The sequence below is a fragment of the Triticum urartu genome, chromosome 6A (genome assembly GCF_056163025.1).
Source record: "Triticum urartu cultivar PI428250 chromosome 6A, HENAU_Tu73, whole genome shotgun sequence".
Lineage (NCBI taxonomy): Eukaryota > Viridiplantae > Streptophyta > Magnoliopsida > Poales > Poaceae > Triticum > Triticum urartu.
Window position 1 is genome coordinate 14,230,146 of NC_141878.1, and position 17,109 is coordinate 14,247,254.

The 17,109-nt window shown below is 43.9% G+C and overlaps 2 protein-coding genes and 1 long non-coding RNA gene across 4 annotated transcripts; all 3 read right to left on the bottom strand.

The window, feature by feature from the left end:
- Window positions 1-1,224: 1,224 nt before the first annotated feature.
- LOC125513936 (transcription termination factor MTERF15, mitochondrial) lies at window positions 1,225-6,172 on the bottom strand. 2 transcript variants are annotated; one of them, XM_048679171.2, is made up of 4 exons: window positions 5,071-6,172; window positions 2,176-5,003; window positions 2,009-2,072; window positions 1,225-1,923 (listed from the first exon to the last, which is right to left on the bottom strand). In XM_048679171.2, exons 1-2 carry the CDS (start codon window positions 6,130-6,132, stop codon window positions 4,932-4,934), a joined length of 1,134 nt encoding a protein of 377 aa, XP_048535128.2. In that variant the 5' UTR covers window positions 6,133-6,172; the 3' UTR covers window positions 1,225-1,923; window positions 2,009-2,072; window positions 2,176-4,931. The 2 variants fall into 2 exon arrangements, with proteins under 2 accessions (XP_048535128.2, XP_048535112.2); XM_048679155.2 differs by having other exon boundaries at window positions 2,176-6,172.
- Window positions 6,173-8,862: 2,690 nt separating this feature from the next.
- On the bottom strand, window positions 8,863-12,895 carry LOC147963214 (uncharacterized). The gene is made up of 5 exons (XR_015608443.1): window positions 12,131-12,895; window positions 11,784-11,901; window positions 11,388-11,516; window positions 11,120-11,269; window positions 8,863-9,462 (listed from the first exon to the last, which is right to left on the bottom strand). It is a non-coding gene; the product is annotated as an uncharacterized LOC147963214 (long non-coding RNA).
- A 110-nt stretch (window positions 12,896-13,005) lies between these two features.
- LOC125516819 (uncharacterized) lies at window positions 13,006-15,648 on the bottom strand. The gene is made up of 2 exons (XM_087527063.1): window positions 14,807-15,648; window positions 13,006-13,709 (listed from the first exon to the last, which is right to left on the bottom strand). The coding sequence occupies exons 1-2, from the start codon at window positions 15,572-15,574 to the stop codon at window positions 13,296-13,298; spliced, it is 1,182 nt and encodes a 393-aa protein (XP_087383189.1). The 5' UTR covers window positions 15,575-15,648; the 3' UTR covers window positions 13,006-13,295.
- Window positions 15,649-17,109: the final 1,461 nt, after the last annotated feature.

Here is a 17,109-nt window from a genome sequence, read left to right on the forward strand (position 1 = left end):
GGTGTTTGAGCACCCTAGACGGTTGAGGTCACCACGGAGCCATAGTCCATCGTGGTCAAGCTTCGTGGTATTGTTGGGAGCCTCTGATTAAGTTGTGGAGATTGCCCCAACCTTATTTGTAAAGGTCCGGTCGTCGCCTTCAAGGGCACCAATAGTGGAATCACGGCATCTCGCATTGTGTGAGGGCGTGAGGAGAATACGGTGGCCCTAGTGGCTTCTTCGGGAGCATTGTGCCTCCACACCGCTCTAACGGAGACGTACTTCCCCTCAAAAGGAAGGAACTTCGGTAACACATCCTCGTCTTCACCGGATGCACTCTTGGTTATTTCTTACCTTTACTTGTGCAAGCTCTTTAGTGTTACTTCTCTTGCTTGCTTGTTTGTTGTTATTGCATCATATAGGTTGCTCACCTAGTTGCACATCTAGACAACCTACTTTGATGCAAAGTTTAATTTGGTAGAGAAAAGTTTAAAATTGTTAGTTGCCTATTCACACCCCCCCCCCCCCCCCCCCCCTCTAGTCAACCATATCGATCCTTTCAAATATGCTTGTCGCAAAGAAATTACATGGTTCCAGCAAAATCAGATTATGGTTCTAGCAAAAAAACATAAATGCAGCAAAGGGTTGTAGCAAAAACATGGTTAGTTCCAGCAAAATCAGAGCATGGTTGTAGCAAAAATCGATTGGAAAAACAAACATTGTCATGGAGATGGATGTAGCAAAAATCAATAAAACACCGGTAGTAACAAAAGCAAAAACGAATGTAGCAAAATGGTTCGCTGGTTCCAACAAAAATCACCGTGGTAACAGATTTTGGGGAGGGAGGGTGGGGGTGAGTGGGTGGTAGCAAAAATATGGGTTGGTTCAAGCAAAATTACATGGTTGTAGCAAAAATCTGATGCAGCGGCCATGGAGAGCAGCGCAACCAGTTGCGGGCGGCCATGGCAACGAGCATTGATTGCAACACCGTCGTGATTGCAGCCCGCTCAGCTCCGGCCATTGTTCCGTTGTATTATAAGAAGGTAGTTGCCTAGTTAATAAAAATCGATGGAAATAAACTACCCAATCACAACGACATGGTTAATCTGAAGTCGAACACACGCTACAACAAGTGACAAACGTCAACATCATCGTCATCGCTCTCAACGAACGGGATTTGTCATAGGTTGCCAACAATGAAAAAAAAACTTAGAAATGGCACCAGGCCGTCGCTAGAGTGTGACATAAAACAAAAAAAAAGCTTCAAATTCAGCAGAAGACACACAATTCAGTCGTCACCTTCATTGTGGCCGCACAAGGGCCACACCAGGAGATTTGTATGCTCTGCCCTGGCAAGAGGACATTGGTCTCCAGATGATGTCGGCCAAAAGGGGAGGGGCACCTAGATGATGCCTCTAGGCACGCGCTCGGGGAATTCTTTTTTACAGGTACTACCAACCAGATGATGGTCACCAATGTTAATGAATCAGCATGGTCTTAACTGTTCCTCCAACAGAAACAGAGCAGGTTTTACACATAGTTTCTAACCATCTTCAGATAGGGTTCGAAAAAGCCCAGCCATTACACGATCATCTCATCTTCCTCAGCTCCCAGACTGCTGCCAACTTCCCCAGCTAGCGACGCTTGATTGGACGGCGACACTGATCTTCCCCCGCCGTCTTAATAGAGAGTCGAGTAATCTCGCGTGCCACGGCTGAAACCATTTCTCTCCTCCAGCGATCATGTAAGCTTGCGTCTGCAGCGGTATAATCCAGCCTGACCGCAGCAGTGCCTTCGGCCCCTTGCGTTTGTATTGCCAGATCTCAGAGCATCCTCAGAATCAATACTATGAATGATACATTGCTGCATCATCCTCAAGTCTTAGGAAGAGTGCATATTTAACTTGTTCCCACCCTAAATATCAATTACCACTCCACACTTGTACTGCAGAAATTGCTCAGGGTTTCAATAAGGTATGCAGCCACAGCCTGGAAATCGCAGAAAAAAGGGAATAAACTTCAGCGCATACCTAGTCAAAGGAGGTGTCAACTTGTCATGAGGAAGTGCAAGTGCATGTCAATGCCCACAGGAGCCTACAAAGCATGGAAGCAGAGCATAATGTGGAAGCCTGGCCGCGGTCTGCATGAAGCATAACAAGCAAATGGAGGGTGAATAACAACATAGCTTTATTCGTACCAGTTAGCTTGCTGAACTTTATTCATAACTGCCCTCTGCTTGCGTCCATACACCAAATTCCTTACACATAAAAAGCTCTATTATGACTGTTTCCGTTAAAGGAAAGCTCTGGTAAGACCAAAAGAAAGGACAAACTATATATTAGTCTGAGTAAATCACCATCAATTAGCTAGCGGCTTTAAATTCCACATCTAATTGCTTACATGGCAAATATATGGATGGAAAACAGAGAAATATGTTTGTTTACATTCGATTATCAACTCCAGAAAAAAGTGATGGCATGCATGGTTGACTCAATAAAACTGTATAGATGAAGATGAAAACACATAATTCACATACTGCATAGCGCCTCGATCATTTGTGGCTTTCTATTAAAATAATAAGCAATTGCAGCACTAGCTGGTGCTAAATTCAACCATCGACTGAACAGCAGCTTCTTTGCCCAAATATTTTCAATAACCCATTCTTCGGCAACAGTGCTCATAGAGGTGGAGTAAAAGCAAAGACCATTTGATAACACTAGAAGTTTCCCTGTGTACAAAAGAAAGTTTAGAGCACAAGTTCCTATCCCAGAGTAAGCGAAAAAGAAAATGTTCTAGTGTGAAAGTAAATTATCATGCAAGTATCAGGTTCAGAAGGATTGCACAACTTGTAAAATTCAGAAGGAGAAAGGCATCATCAACACTTGAATAAATACTTGTAACTGAAGGAAGTCTCAGGCATCATCAACTAACAGAGCCTTCAGAATCATGTGTAGTATAGCAAATCCCCAGCCACCATGCTTGGCTGATCTCCTGAAAGAAGAAGAAAGAACTAAGCATCTATATCTAGTTTCATCACTTCTTCTCAAGAAAGTAAGAAAGCCACATCAATCTACAACATTCAGTAAATCAGTCATGCTTGCCCAGCCAATTCTTACTCAAGGAAACTACTTTAAAAAGAATCATACTCACTTGGCAAGTCACCTCGTTCCTTAATAGACCCCTTCCCCTCGCCTTAATTGCATTAATATTATTTGTATAATTCCCACAGGCTAAACTAGGCACTAGAGAAGAGACACACAACTGATCTTCATTTCAAATCAGAGCTCTGCGCCAATAATAGCATGTGCCCATCTCCTTTGTGTTACTGCAAGCACACAGCTGAGATCTCATTTATTCCAATTTCTACAGCCTAACATATGTTCACCATCCTCTCCTCACACATCTTGATTCTTAATTTGAGGTAGACAAGCATGTCTACAATTTCTGTGTTTGCAATTCTCCAAGATTCTTTAACTACGCTGACAATCTGACAGCTAGTACTTGCATGCCTAGACTGAGATTTAACTGAAAAAAGTGTACGAAAAGATGACATTCACTGTAACTGAGAAAAAAATACTGCATTCTCTTAAATGTTAAGACCAAGCTTGGTTAAGATATCATCTCTGGTACCATCTCTTTGCTAAGGTAACAATCTTCGACATCTTCATTCTCTTTTCTCCAATTCCTGCCTACATGTCTTCAGAAGAGATTGTAACCAACACAACTGAAGCAAATATAGAAGAGCATCTAAAAATGCAAAAATATAAAACAGAGGATGGTACATAAGATCCCTACAAAAATATGCCAAGGCATAAAGATCTCCTAGCATCTATATAAATAGTGCTAATATGGAATAAAAATAGTTAACAAGTATGGCAGAGAATAACATGGTAATGTCATGACCCTTTTTAAGATTACCTTAACATAAGTTCCTTCATAGTGTATGAAATGCACTCTGTTTTTCGGAACCATACCATACAAGCATCATTTTGTGTATCCGCTACAAATACAAGGGTCTTTGAAATATCTGTTAAGTAGTGCTAGATGGGTGGGCTGCCAACAAAATGCTACTAGCCAACTACTGAAGTATTCAGTTTTGACAAAAGACGCTCCGAGGAAAAGCATCAGCGAGTAGCCATCCAAGAATATAAGAGAAAAATAAACGAAAAAACTGATACAAACTACTAGTAAACAATGACCTGCTTTCACAACAGTTAATATCTTACAAACAAAGCTACTGCAGGAAGAATGAAGAGTTTCAGCTTAGAGGAAGCAAATAAACAGACTAGATCAAAACTGCAACCTCAACAGTGACTAACACGTTAATTCCAGATTTGTTTCCACCAAAAAAGATGTTTAACGAATTTTGGGGCTTCATATCATCTTCATGGCAAAAAAGAGAACCTTTTTTCATGGAAAGATAGATTGACTCAGGATTGCATTGAAAGCTGAAATGGCAATTGAGAACATAAACATATAAGGCATGCAGATATACTCTTCATTAATATATTTGAAAGCATTTGCAGAATGCCCTGACAATATGACATCACAATGAACAGGTGAATGCCCTGATGTCACACTCTCTTAGTTCTTCTCTACCAAATCATGTAATGGACATACAAGCACTCTAAAATGAAATTATCAGTTTCATCCAGGATTGGCGACACTTAATTAACATGTACCAGACATACTATAGCAGACAAACAACAACATCTAGTTAGGCATAGAACACTGAGACGAAAATTACCAGCTCACTGCACGTAGACATACGTAGTTACAAATTCACATAGCCCATTATTGGTCTTGTAAATCTGAAACTAGAAGGCACTTCCCTTACAACTGGCAGCATAGGTTTTGGCAAGGTGGGGGCAGCTTCCTTGTATGGGCATACCAACTTTTCCATGAAATTTTTCCCAGTAACCAAGACTGCTGAATAGTAGTTCCACTCGCGCTCTAGCAATCCATTTTCCTGCTTCTTGGTTCATGTAAATGTGAATGTAGCAGGCACCTGCCCTGTGCAAGCAGCTGCATAGTCTTCAGCAAGGTGAGGTGCAGCTTGATTGTGAGGGCATATGAACTTCTCGACAAATACCTTCTCGCGGACCACCACCATACTATAGTAGTCTCTGTCATGATTTAGCAATCCACTTTCCTTAAGAAACCTCATAACATAGTAGCGGGGCCTGAGCCGTCCCTCCAGGCTGCAAGTGAGCATAGCGGGACGATGAGCAATGTAGGCCGGCTCCAACCCCACCTCAGAGATCAGGAAGTCTGACATACGCTGCAGCACGCCATTTGATCTTGTCAGCAAAACCGGAGCCTTGGACACAGCAATGCCAACCTCGGTATCTGACCACCTAAGTGTCCTCTTCAAGTAGTCCACTTTGGCAGCGATCTTGTCCTCGCTGAAGCATGAGACAGTGTGCAGCGCTTGCCTGAACATTCCAGAGTCACGGGGCACACCTAGACGTTCGGTGCACGCAACCATCGCCAGGACACGCCCTGGTTTGGCGCTAATCATCCTTGGCTCACGGATGAACAGCTTAGCAACATCGCTAGCACCTAGCCCGCACTCTGCTAGGAGCTTGACATTGGGCTTGACCACCCTCTCGAGGTGGGAGCCGAGGAAGCCAGAGCAGTGTTTGAGGGGCCGGAGCAAGTTGTCAATGGAGCCGAAGAGCGGCAGGTAGTACTCTAGCTTGGAGACGACGGATGTGTGGCGGAAGTTGCCGGGGGCGAGCGAGACGAGGCGCGCGATCTTACGGTGTGACAGGCCGAGCCCGGTGAGCCCAGCGACGACGGGGGCCAGGGTTCTCTCCACGCCGGCGCAGAGGAACCGCGGGTCCTTGGCGACGACGGCCGCGACATCAGCGCCGGAGAGGCCGAGGCCGGCGAGGAAGGAGAGGACGGCGTCGGGGTTGGCGGGGGACTTGAGGTGGGGGAGCTTGGCGGAGGCCTTGAGTGCCTGGGCACGGGTGAGGCCGCAGGTGGAGACGAGGTACTCCTCCACGGCGAAGCTAGGGTTCGGGGAAACGGCGGGCGCGGCGGTGGCGGCGGCGGAGAGCAGGCGGTGGAGGGAGAGGAGTGGGGAGGTGGAAGGAGAGGGCGCGCCGGAGAGGAGATGGGAGAGGACGCGCTGCCGGAGGAGGAGCATGACGCCGCGACGGCGGCGGCGGCGGTGGGGAATTCGAGTGGCGTTGGACGTGGGGTATTCGAGTGGTGGACGGGGATTCTGAAATGAAACTGAACTTGGCTGAGCTCCATTCAATCCCTGCCACTCAAATAACATCCAACGGCCTATTTCCAACCACACAACACCAGAACCCAAAATAACTTCCCAAGATTGTTTTCACAGTATGGAATATGGATAGATACACGGCGCGTTTAAAATGTTACAAAAAATTGTTCCACGACAGTTTAAAAAAAAAGTTGTTCCACAACTAGAATATCGAACAAACATAATTCATGGCATTTTTTTGGGCCGACAAGCGAGACGGAAGTTCCACGGTGGTAGAGAGTTAGCTGCTTAATAAGGAAAATGATGACGAAAAACCACTCCCGGTCCACAACGGAACAGGGGAAATTCAGACCCGAACACACGTTGAAGAAACGACAAACATCGACACCAGGACAACATCAACGTATTCGCTTTCGAAAAAAATCCAAAGAACCCCATAGTAGCGGCAATTTTTTGACCTACGATGAAAAAGGAAGCTCCGACTTCAATAGAAGAACACAAACCACCACTTAGTATCGTCATTATTGTCACACAAGAGCCATGTGAAGGAGATCTGGGCGGGCACCATAGCAACTAAACAAATCTATACGACATAAGCCAACTCACGAGTGGCAGGGGGGGGGGGGGGGCTCCTGTGCTGCTAAGGGAGCGACCCACGAAGCATCACCATTTGGAAGATCTGGATGGATATGAGGTTTTCCTACAAGGCTCGCGGACTAGGGATAGAGTGTCATGAACCCAACGAATAATATTTTTTCATTTATCATTAACTTTTTTGCTTCAAATTTTGTATAATTATTACACTATATAGATTTGGAAATAGGGAAACGGGAATAGTGGTACAATACAAAAAGAAACATTATATAGTTAGTACATTAAATCTTTTCGGCTGGAAGGTTTTCTTCTACAAAGCCCCATACGTCACTAGTAGAAAAGGGCCATTTGTCCTGATTCTAGAGGGACTAAAAGGCCGTTCACGTGGCCTCTGTCTGGAGCTCCATCTTTAGTCCCGGTTGGTAACACCAACCGGTACTAAAGGTATTTTTACGGAAAAATTGAATTTTTTTATTTTTTTTCAATTTCTGAATTATTTTTCCAATTTAATCTCTAATCACCCCTCGTCACTGCTCTATTTAACCTCTAATCTCTAATCACCCCTCATCATTCCAAATTATCTAACTTCCCCGCCGCTTACCCATCCTCTCATTACTCCAACCTGAGCACGCTTAACTTTCGGGTTCTATTCCCCCTTGTTTTCAAGTCTGCACTTGTTGTTTTTCTGACAATAGTAAGATGTCAATCCTATTAACTCTCAGGAGTTTAGCTTGAGCATGAAGTCACACGTTTCACTGTTTGAGTTTGAAACTATTATTCTAAAAAACAATAATTATTTAGTAACACAAATATTTCTTAAATAAGTAGTTTGACCAGATTTGACCAAAATTCAAAAAAATGAAATAATTATTTAGTAACACTAATATTTCTTGAATAAGTAGTTTGACCATAGTTTGACCATAGTTTGACCAGATTTGACCAAAATTCAAAAAACTGTAATAATTATTTAGTAACACTAATATTTTTGAATAATTATTTAGTAACACTAATACTTCCTGAATAAGTAGTTTGACCAGATTTAACTAAAATTCAAAAAAACTGAAATTTGAGCATAACTTTTTTTTCCTTTTAGAGTTTGAGGATTTAAAAATTTTGCAAACAGGCCTACGGCTGTCAAAATCGGATGCGGATTTTTGTGTAGAGCATTTTGATATATTATACGTTTTTTTCGACATCATATGCAAAAGTTATAGCAGTTTTACTTTTTCATGGCACTTTTTGCAAAACATATCCAAATTTAAGTTTTTTATTTTTCTAACTAGTAGGTGTAGTAACATAACTACATCTCAAAGAATTTTATTTTTTGAAGTTTTTATCATTTTCTTTTGCTTTTTACCAAACTGAAAAGACGATCGGGGCGGGGGGGGGGGGGGGGGGGTAGAGTATGAAAATGGGACCTTTAGTCCCGGTTCGTGTCCCAAACCGGGACTAAATGTCTAATCTTTAGTCCCGGTTTGAGATACGAACCGGGACTAAAGGGCATCGCACCCTTTAGTCCTGGTTCGTGTCTCAAACCGGGACTAAAGGGCTCATTTGAACCGGGACTAATGCCTTTAACCGCATGAACCGGGACCAATGCTCACATTAGTCCCGGTTCATGAATGTACCGAGACTAATGGGCTTATCTGGCCCGAATGAAAGCCTTATTTTCTACTAGTGCATGCCACCCGTCATCGAATTAAAATACAAACATGATATACACTCAACTTCAAAAATCAAGCAAACCAGGCATAGCTCAGATGGTTAGATTCGGCATGGTGGAACCGTCCAACCGGGGTTGAAGTCCTACACTTGGTATTGGTGCTCGCATGTTTATTGAATTTATTTCTGGTGTTCCGGCAGTGTTCATTCAGTGGAAGGAAACAGTTCCGTCAATTACGAGGCGCTTGTGATGACTTCGTCAATCTTAGGATGTTGTGCCATCTCAATATCTCAGAGATGCTCATAGAGATAGGGCATGTATGTGCGTTCATAGGGATGAGTATACATGAGCATCTGCGGTTGTAGTGTGTTAAAAAACCCTCCAAAAATCAAATACAAATTTGAATATTTAATGGATACAAATTCGTTTCTCTTTTTGTACAGATACCAACAACCATACAATGTTCCTCCAACAGAAATGAAACCCACCAGACAACAGCCAGCAGGCAGATAGGGTTCGAAAAAAGGCCCAGCCGTTACATCTTCATCTCATCTTCCTCACCTCCCAAACCGCTGACAACTGACCCCAGATAGCGGCGCTTGATTGTACGACGCTGATCTTCCCCTGCCATCTTCAGAGTGCGTCGAGTAAGCTCGCGCCGCCATGGCTGAAACTTGAAACCAGATCAAGCAACCTTGCGTCTGCGGCGGTGCAATCCAGCCCAACTTCAGCGGTGCCTCCAGTCCTTTGCTATCATATATTGCCGGATCTCAGACCATCCACAGAATCAGTACCGTTGCTCTCATATTGCTGCATCGTTCTCTCATCAGTAGTCCTACCAAAAAGTGCATATTTAACTTGTTCCTGCTTCTCATTTATCTGAGAGAAACCAGGGAAACAAAAGCCTCTCCAAGTAGAATTAGGCGGCAAAGTATTTATCTCCTACTGCAGAAACTGCTCAGGGTTTCAGAAAGGTATGCAGCCACAGCCTGAAAATCACACAAAAAAGGGTGTAAACATACGTAGTAGAGCTTAACATAAGCAAGAAAAACAACACCTAGTCAAAAAGGTGTTTACTTGTTATGAGGAAATTGAAAAAGAAGTGCAGGTTAATGCCGCACAAAGCATGGAAGCAAAACATAATGTGCACAAAAATTGTTAAATATGCCGATAGATTAAGTAACCATGCACATCGGAGGGCGAATAACATGCATACTTATACTTAGTTAGCTTGCTGAACTTTGTTCCTACACATAAAAGGCTCTTTTAAGTCTGTTTCCATTAAAGAAAAGCTCTAGTAAGACCAACAGAGGAAGGCGAACTAAATATTAGTCTGAGTAAACTACCATCAATTAGCTAGCGGCTTTGAATTCCACATCTAACTGCTTACATGTCTTAACTGCTTACATGGCATAAATCTTAACGGAAAACAGAGAAATTTGTTTTTACATCTGATTATCAACTCCAAACTTGTTTTTTATGGAATGTTGACTTAATAAAAATCAAGGGTTACATAGCTCCTTGAGCATTTGCAGCTTTTCTATAAAAATAATAAGAAATTGCACACTGAGCAGCAGCTTCGTTGCCCACATATTTCAATAACCCACTCCGCAGCAGTGCTCATAGAGGTAGAGTAAAAACAAAGACCATTTTATAACACCAGAAGTTTCCCAATGTACAAAAGAAAAGTTCAGAGCACGACTTCCTATCCTAGAGCAGTCCAAAAGAAAAACATGTTCTAGTGTGGATGCAAATTATCATGAAGTATCAAGTTCAGTGTTGATACTTGAGCAGAAACTAACACCATTTAGCTTTTCCCAAACAGGACACCAAATTTTCACTGTATTTGGCTCGATATGGCTTGCTAAACAACATTTGTTTATTACCCTGATTTTGGCTGCAACTAAGTTAATTGTGTAAGTCAACTCACTGCTTATTTTGCCTTATTCACATTTTCAAGTAGAATTAACATATACCAAGTTTAGTCTGAACATTTGCTGAAGTCTCAAAAGGACACAGTAATTACAAGAAGTGAGTTTACAACATACAGTCTCTAGGACAATACAAGAAGGATTGCATAACTTGCAAAATTCAGTAGGAGAAAGGTAGAGTAAAATCAGGGCAAATCAATTAGCTCATTCCACATCTAATTGCTTACATCCAATTATCAACTCCGGTTTTTTTTTATGGAATGCATGGTTGACTTAATAAAATTCACTGGTTACATAGCTCCTTGAGCATTTGCGGCTTTTCTATTAAAAATAATAAGAAATTGCAAACTTTAGCTGGTACTAAATTCAACTGTTGACTGAGCAGCAGCTTTGCTGCCCAAATATTCAATAACCCATTCCGCAGCAGTGCTCATAGAGGTAGAGTAAAATTAAAGACCATTTTAAAACACAAGAAGTTTCCCAGTGTACAAAAGAAAAGTTCAGAGCACAACTTCCAATCCTGTTGCAGTGCAAAAGAAAAACATGTTCTAGTCGGAACATTTGCTAATGATGACTCGAAAGCAATAGCAATTACACAACCATAGAACAATACATGCACCAAGGGTAACATATCTAGAGTTTAATACAATCTCTAGGACCCTACGAGAAGGATTGCATAACTTGCAAAATTCAGAATGCGTCAGGTTATAAATACTTGTTAATGAAGGAAGCTGCAGGGCATCATCAACTAACAAAGCCTTCAGAATCACGTGTAATATAGCAAAGGCCCAGCCACCATACATGGTCGATCTCCTGGAAAGAAGAAAGAACTATGCATCTATATCCAGTTTCATCACATCTTCTCCTGGAAGGAAGAAAGCACCATCAATTTATAACATTCAGTAAATTAGTCAGTATGCTCCTCTTTATTGCCCAGCCAATTCTTACTTGAGGAAAGTACCGTTTTATCAATTCATAATCACCTGGCAAGTCACCTCTTTCATCAAACGACCCCTTCTCCTCACCTTCATTGCATTGAGACACACAACTGATCTTCATTTCAAATCATAGCTCTTTGCCAATAATAGGATGTGCCCATGTCCTTTGTGTTACTGCAAGCACACAGCCGAGATATCATTTCTTCCGATTTCCACAGCCTAACATCAGGAACATACAAATAAATGTGCACCATCCTCTCCTCACAGACACTTGATTCTTAGTTGAGGAACACCAGCTTGTCTACAATTTCTGTGTTCAAAATTCTGCAACATTCTATAACTACACTATATCTGACAGATGGTACATGCGTGCCTAAACTGAGATTTAACTTAAAAGAGAAGAGATGGCATTCAGTATAACTGAGAAAAATACTGCATTACCTTAAATGTTAATATCAAGCTTGGTTAAGATATCATCTCTGTCTGGGACAATCTCTTTTGGCTAAGGTAATAGTATTCGACATCTTCATTCTCTTTTCCCCAATTCCAGCCTACATGTCTTCAGAAGAGATTGTAACCAACACAACTAAAGCAAATATAAAAGTGCATCTAAAAATTCAAAATATAAAACAGAGGATGGTACATAAGATCCACCTCACTATCCCTAAAAATATATGTCAATGGATAAAGGTGACTGCATATATATAAATAGTGCTAATATGGATTAAATTAGTTAACAGGTATGGCAGAGATTAACATGGTAATGCCATGACCCTTTTGGAGATTACCTTAACATAAGTTCCTTCATAGTGTATGAAATGCCCTCTGTTTTTCGGCACCATACCATACAAGCATCAATTTGTGTCTTCGGTACAAATACAAGGGCCTTCGAAATATCCGTTACGTAGTGTGGGCTGTCAACAAATGCTACCGGCCAACTACTGAAGTATTCAGTTTTGACATCAGATGCTCCTATAAAAAGTATCAGCAAGTAGGCTATCCAAGAATATAAGACAAAAATAAATGAAAAAACTGATACAAAGTACTAATAAACGATGACCTGATTTCACAACAGTTAATATCTTGTAAACAAAACTACTGCAGGAAGAATGAAGAGTTTCAGCTTAGAAGAACTAGAGGGAGCAACCAAAAGACTAGATCAAAACTGCAACCTCAGCAGTGACTAACACGTTAATTCCAGATTTGTTCCCACGAAAAAGGACATTCAGCCAATTTTGGGACTTCAGATCATTTTCATGGCAAAAATTAGAACCTTTTTTTCATGGAAAGATAGATTGACCCAGGATTAAGCTGCAATGGCAATTGAGAACATAAACATATAGGGCCTGCAGATATACTCTTCATTAATATATTTGAAAGCATTTGACAATATGACATCAAGATGGACAGGTTAATTGCAGTGTAATTCTTTCTTCTGTACTAAATGATGCAATGGACATACAAGGGCTCACGATAAAATTATCAGTTTCATTCAGGCCCAGCGACGCTAAATTAGCATGTACCTGGCCCAGCGATGCTAAATTGGCATGTACTCCCTCCGTTCCGAATTACTTGTCTTGGATTTGTCTAGATACGGATGTATCTAGACTCATTTTAGCGCTAGATACCTCCGTATCTAGACAAATCTAAGACAAGTAATTCGGAACGGAGGGAGTAGCAGACAACCAACATCCACTCAGGCAATGAACGCAGACAGAGATTACCAGCTCACTACACATAGTGTAAACATTTTTGTGCCATAAGTTACGAATTCTCATGTAACTCTGATATTAGAAGGCACTTCCCTACAAGTTTGAGCATAGTCTTCGGCGAGGTGGGGGCAGCTTCCTTGTGAGGGCATACAAACTTTTCCATGAAAATCTTCTCAGTCACCAAGACTGCTGGATAGCAGTTCCACTCGCGCTCTAGCAATCTATGTTCCTGCTTGTTGGTTCATGTAAATATGAATCTCGAAGGCACTCTGCCTCTGCAAGCGGTTGCATAGTCTTCAGCAAGGTGCGGTGCAGCTTCCTTGTGAGGGCATACGAACTTCTCCAAGAATAGCTTTTCGGTGACCTTGACAATTGTATTATAGCTTAGGTCACGCTTGAGCAATCTATTTTCCTTGAGAAACTTCATAACATAGTAACGGGGTCTTAGCCGGACCTCCACGCCAAGAACGAGCATATTCGGCCGATGAGCAATGTAGGCTGGCCCAAGCCCCGCCTCAGAGATAAGGAACTCGGACCTGCGCTGTAGCATCTTCTTTGAACTCCTCAGAAGAGACGGGGCCTTGGACACCGCAATGCCGACCTCGGCATCTGACCACCTAAACGTCTTCTTCAAGTAGTCCACTCTGGCAGCAATCTTCTCCTCAGGGTCGGCCAATAGATATATGGGGCCCTGGGGCAAGACAGCAATAAGGGCCCCTGTTTACTCAAAATCTCAAAATATTTTATATTTCAAAGGCAAAGTAATATCCAGTACATAGCTTCTTAATTTGGACTCTAAAACTGATAGTACAATTTAATTTATCGATCAAGTGAACTAATGAAATGATGTAGTTCGGCAGAAGCTCGCTTTCCACAATAGCTTGTATTCCTAAATTTGAATGGAGACTTCATTTGTCAGCTGGTTGTTCTTCAACACTTGCTATGGCCAATTGATTCTAGGGGATCTCTAGAAGAACTACCAGGTCTGAAAATTTTGCCAAGTGATCCTTTTAGGGATTTTACCTCTTTTGATTTTTTCTCTTCCTTTTGTTACTACCAAATAAATACTTTCCAGAGGACATGTCAATAAACAAGAACAAGCAGCATAAAATGATTAAAACGGGGAAGAAAAGGCACCTGAATGTGGATGTAGGTGGCCAAATCAGCAGATCCACAGGTTGAAGTCAGCACGAACGAGAACACAACACCATGAACTGAATAATTTGCCCCCCTTCTCTAGTTCAGGAGCTCCCCTAATCTCCTAACTGCCGAGCACTCACACTTAGATCCACTGAAGTCTGAAGAGTATAAAATAAGAAGAAGAGATGTGGAGTCGTTGGAGGGCACATCTACTTAATTGAAAGGAGGAACAGGATTATGAGGAGGAGGAAAAGAAGAACATGTACTATCTCCAAGTCTCCAACATCTAGCTAATGGGGAACGAGCAGAACATAGAAGAAGGAAGGACAGCCCGATTTGTGCCTTTAGTCCCCACTAATGGCCGGCGGCGATCTAGGAATCGGAGGCGCTCGGAACGGCGGCGATCTAGGAATCGGAGACGCTCAGGAACGGCGGCGCTATTTTCGAAGTATGGGATTTGGGGTAGAGGAGACGAGGAGCACGGGAAAGAGCGACGCTGAGCGAGCCCTCTTTACTCTCGTTGTTTTTCTGGGCTTCCTAGTACTATAGAGGAAATAATAATTGGGCTGGGGCCCCTGCCTGCCGGGGGCCCAGGGCGGGCGCCCCGTTTGCCCGGCCTATGGGCCGGCCCTGCTTCTCCTCGCTGAAGTATGAGACAGCCTGCAGCGCTTGCCTGAACATCCGAGATCCACGGGGCACACCTATACCTTCGGCGCACGCAACCATCGCCAGGACACACTCTGGTTTGGAGCTCTGCAACATTGGTACACGGGTGAGCAGCTTGGCAATGTCACGAGCACCTAGCCCGCATTCTCTCAGGAGCTTGACATTTGGCTTGACCGCCGTCTCGAGGTCAGAGTCGAGGAGGCCGGAGCCGTGTTTGAGCGGCCGGAGCAAGTTGTCAATGGAGCCGAAGAGCGGCAGGTAGTACTCTAGCTTGGAGACGACGGATGTGTGGCGGAAGTTGCCGGGGGCGAGCGAGACGAGGCGCGCGATCTTACGGTGTGACAGGCCGAGCCCGGTGAGCCCAGCGACGACGGGGGCCAGGGTTCTCTCCATGCCGGCGCAGAGGAACCGCGGGTCCTTGGCGACGAGGGCGGCGACGTCGGCGGCGGAGAGGCCGAGGCCGGAGAGGAAGGCGAGGACGGCATCGGGATTAGAGGGGAACTTGAGGTGGGGGATCTTGGCGGAGCCGCTGAGTGCCTGGGCTCGGGTGAGGCCGCAGGCGTCGACAAGGTAGTCCTTGACGGCGAAGGCGGGGCTTGCCGGAGTGGGCGGCACCGGCGCCGTGGTTGAGAGGAGGCGGGGGAGAGAGGAGATGGGAGAGGCGGATCGGGAAGAGAGGAGGTGGCTGAGGATGCATCTGCGGAGTCGGAGCATGGCGGCGGCGGCGGCGCCGGGGTTAGCTTTCCGGCGGTGGGGGCGGCGGGTTCAGTGCGCACATGCGTGAGATTGGTGTGCTGCTGCCTTCGTTCCTCAAACGAGACTTGCCTGCTTCCCGTCGTGTGCCCATCCGTACTTCCGTCTACGTGGCTTGATTTGATTGGAACAAAATAAGGCTCGGCCTCACCCCCTTAAAATCAGGGGTAGATGATTAGATTAGAAAGAAAAAAGAAAAAAAGACAACCGTAGAATTAAGTGGGAGCATGGATGGGAGCACGGGGAAGGAGCAGGCAAGCCTCGTCCGAGGAACGAAGGCAGCAAAGCACACCAATCTCACGCATGTGCGCACTGAACTCGTTCCTCTGCATCAACGTCATCCAAAATTCCACAAGTTGTGAAATTTACCAGGGAAAACAATGTAAGTAGTATCTTTCGAGCTTCATATTTTTTCAGAAAAAAGAATCATAAACTAAATTCCATTTGTTTTGTCCTTCGTACCGTTAATATACAGTCGAGCCAAATATCAGATGTCCACCACCACCAGCCGCGATGGGCAAGAAGGCACATGTGGAGAAGACTCAGCGTGGTTGTTGCTCGGCGACTGCTGTTGAGCCTTCGTCCCCTCTACGTAACCATGATGTCTATAATGGACGTTGCGTCAAGGATGAGCCACGGTCTTCATCGCTTCGCCAGCCGGCCATCCAATGATGCCCGCCCCTCTCCGTCTAAGTCGCACGCCCCTCTTGGACCACTAGTTCCTAAATCGTAGGTCGCGCAACTCGACATCATCGTTTGATAGCTCCAAACCCCTCATCCCGATCGATTGGCGTTGTGCCTCCTTCGCGAAAACACTAGTGGCGTCGGACTAGGTCCTCGCCAACCTCGGCCGAGGACCGCTTGAAGACCATATCAAAGAGGGACACCTGTCACTGGAGCCGGACCAGCCATGAGCTATTCTAACTCGGCGTCGCAGAGTCGGAGCATGACACCTACGCCAAGCATGACACCTACGCCAGCCAGAGGCTGGGCGGCTTGGGTGCGAGCGCGTCACCGTGGCTGGCCGGTCCTTTGCAAACGCCCTAACGATGACAACAACGACATGCCAAGTGGCCTCGACGGGCATGCCAAAGAGGTTACCGTGCACTGTTTAATTTAATTTTAGTTTATACTTAAATTGGGGTAGTTTGCATGTAATTTCAATAGCTTGTGTATAATATATCATACTTTGTTAAAATTCATCCTTTTGATTTTGGTTGGGGCAGGGGGAGGGGGGCATTTGAGGGAGATGGCTTCTATTCGGTCACACCCCCATTTCAAAGATGTGAAATTTGCGTGAGATTTGAAAACAAAAGTAGTCTAAAACATCCAAACACACCTTTGAAATGGAATCACCTTGCAATTCCAAGCTCGGCACCGTCATCTATATGTGTTATAATTCATCATATTTGTTTGAAATTTAACCTATAATTTTTTTTCAATTTGTGATATTTAATATTTTTTTTGTATACTTAGGACATGGGTAATAGATTTGA

Excerpts from the sequence above, each read along its gene's own strand:
- LOC125516819 (XM_087527063.1), bottom strand. The coding sequence starts at position 15,574 with ATGCTCCGACTCCGCAGATGCATCCTCAGCCACCTCCTCTCTTCCCGA. Across the intron at positions 13,710-14,806 it reads AGGGCCGGCCCATAGGCCGG|ATTGCTGCCAGAGTGGACTA; the intron begins GCAAACGGGGCG and ends CCTGAGGAGAAG.
- LOC125513936 (XM_048679155.2), bottom strand. The coding sequence starts at position 6,132 with ATGCTCCTCCTCCGGCAGCGCGTCCTCTCCCATCTCCTCTCCGGCGCG.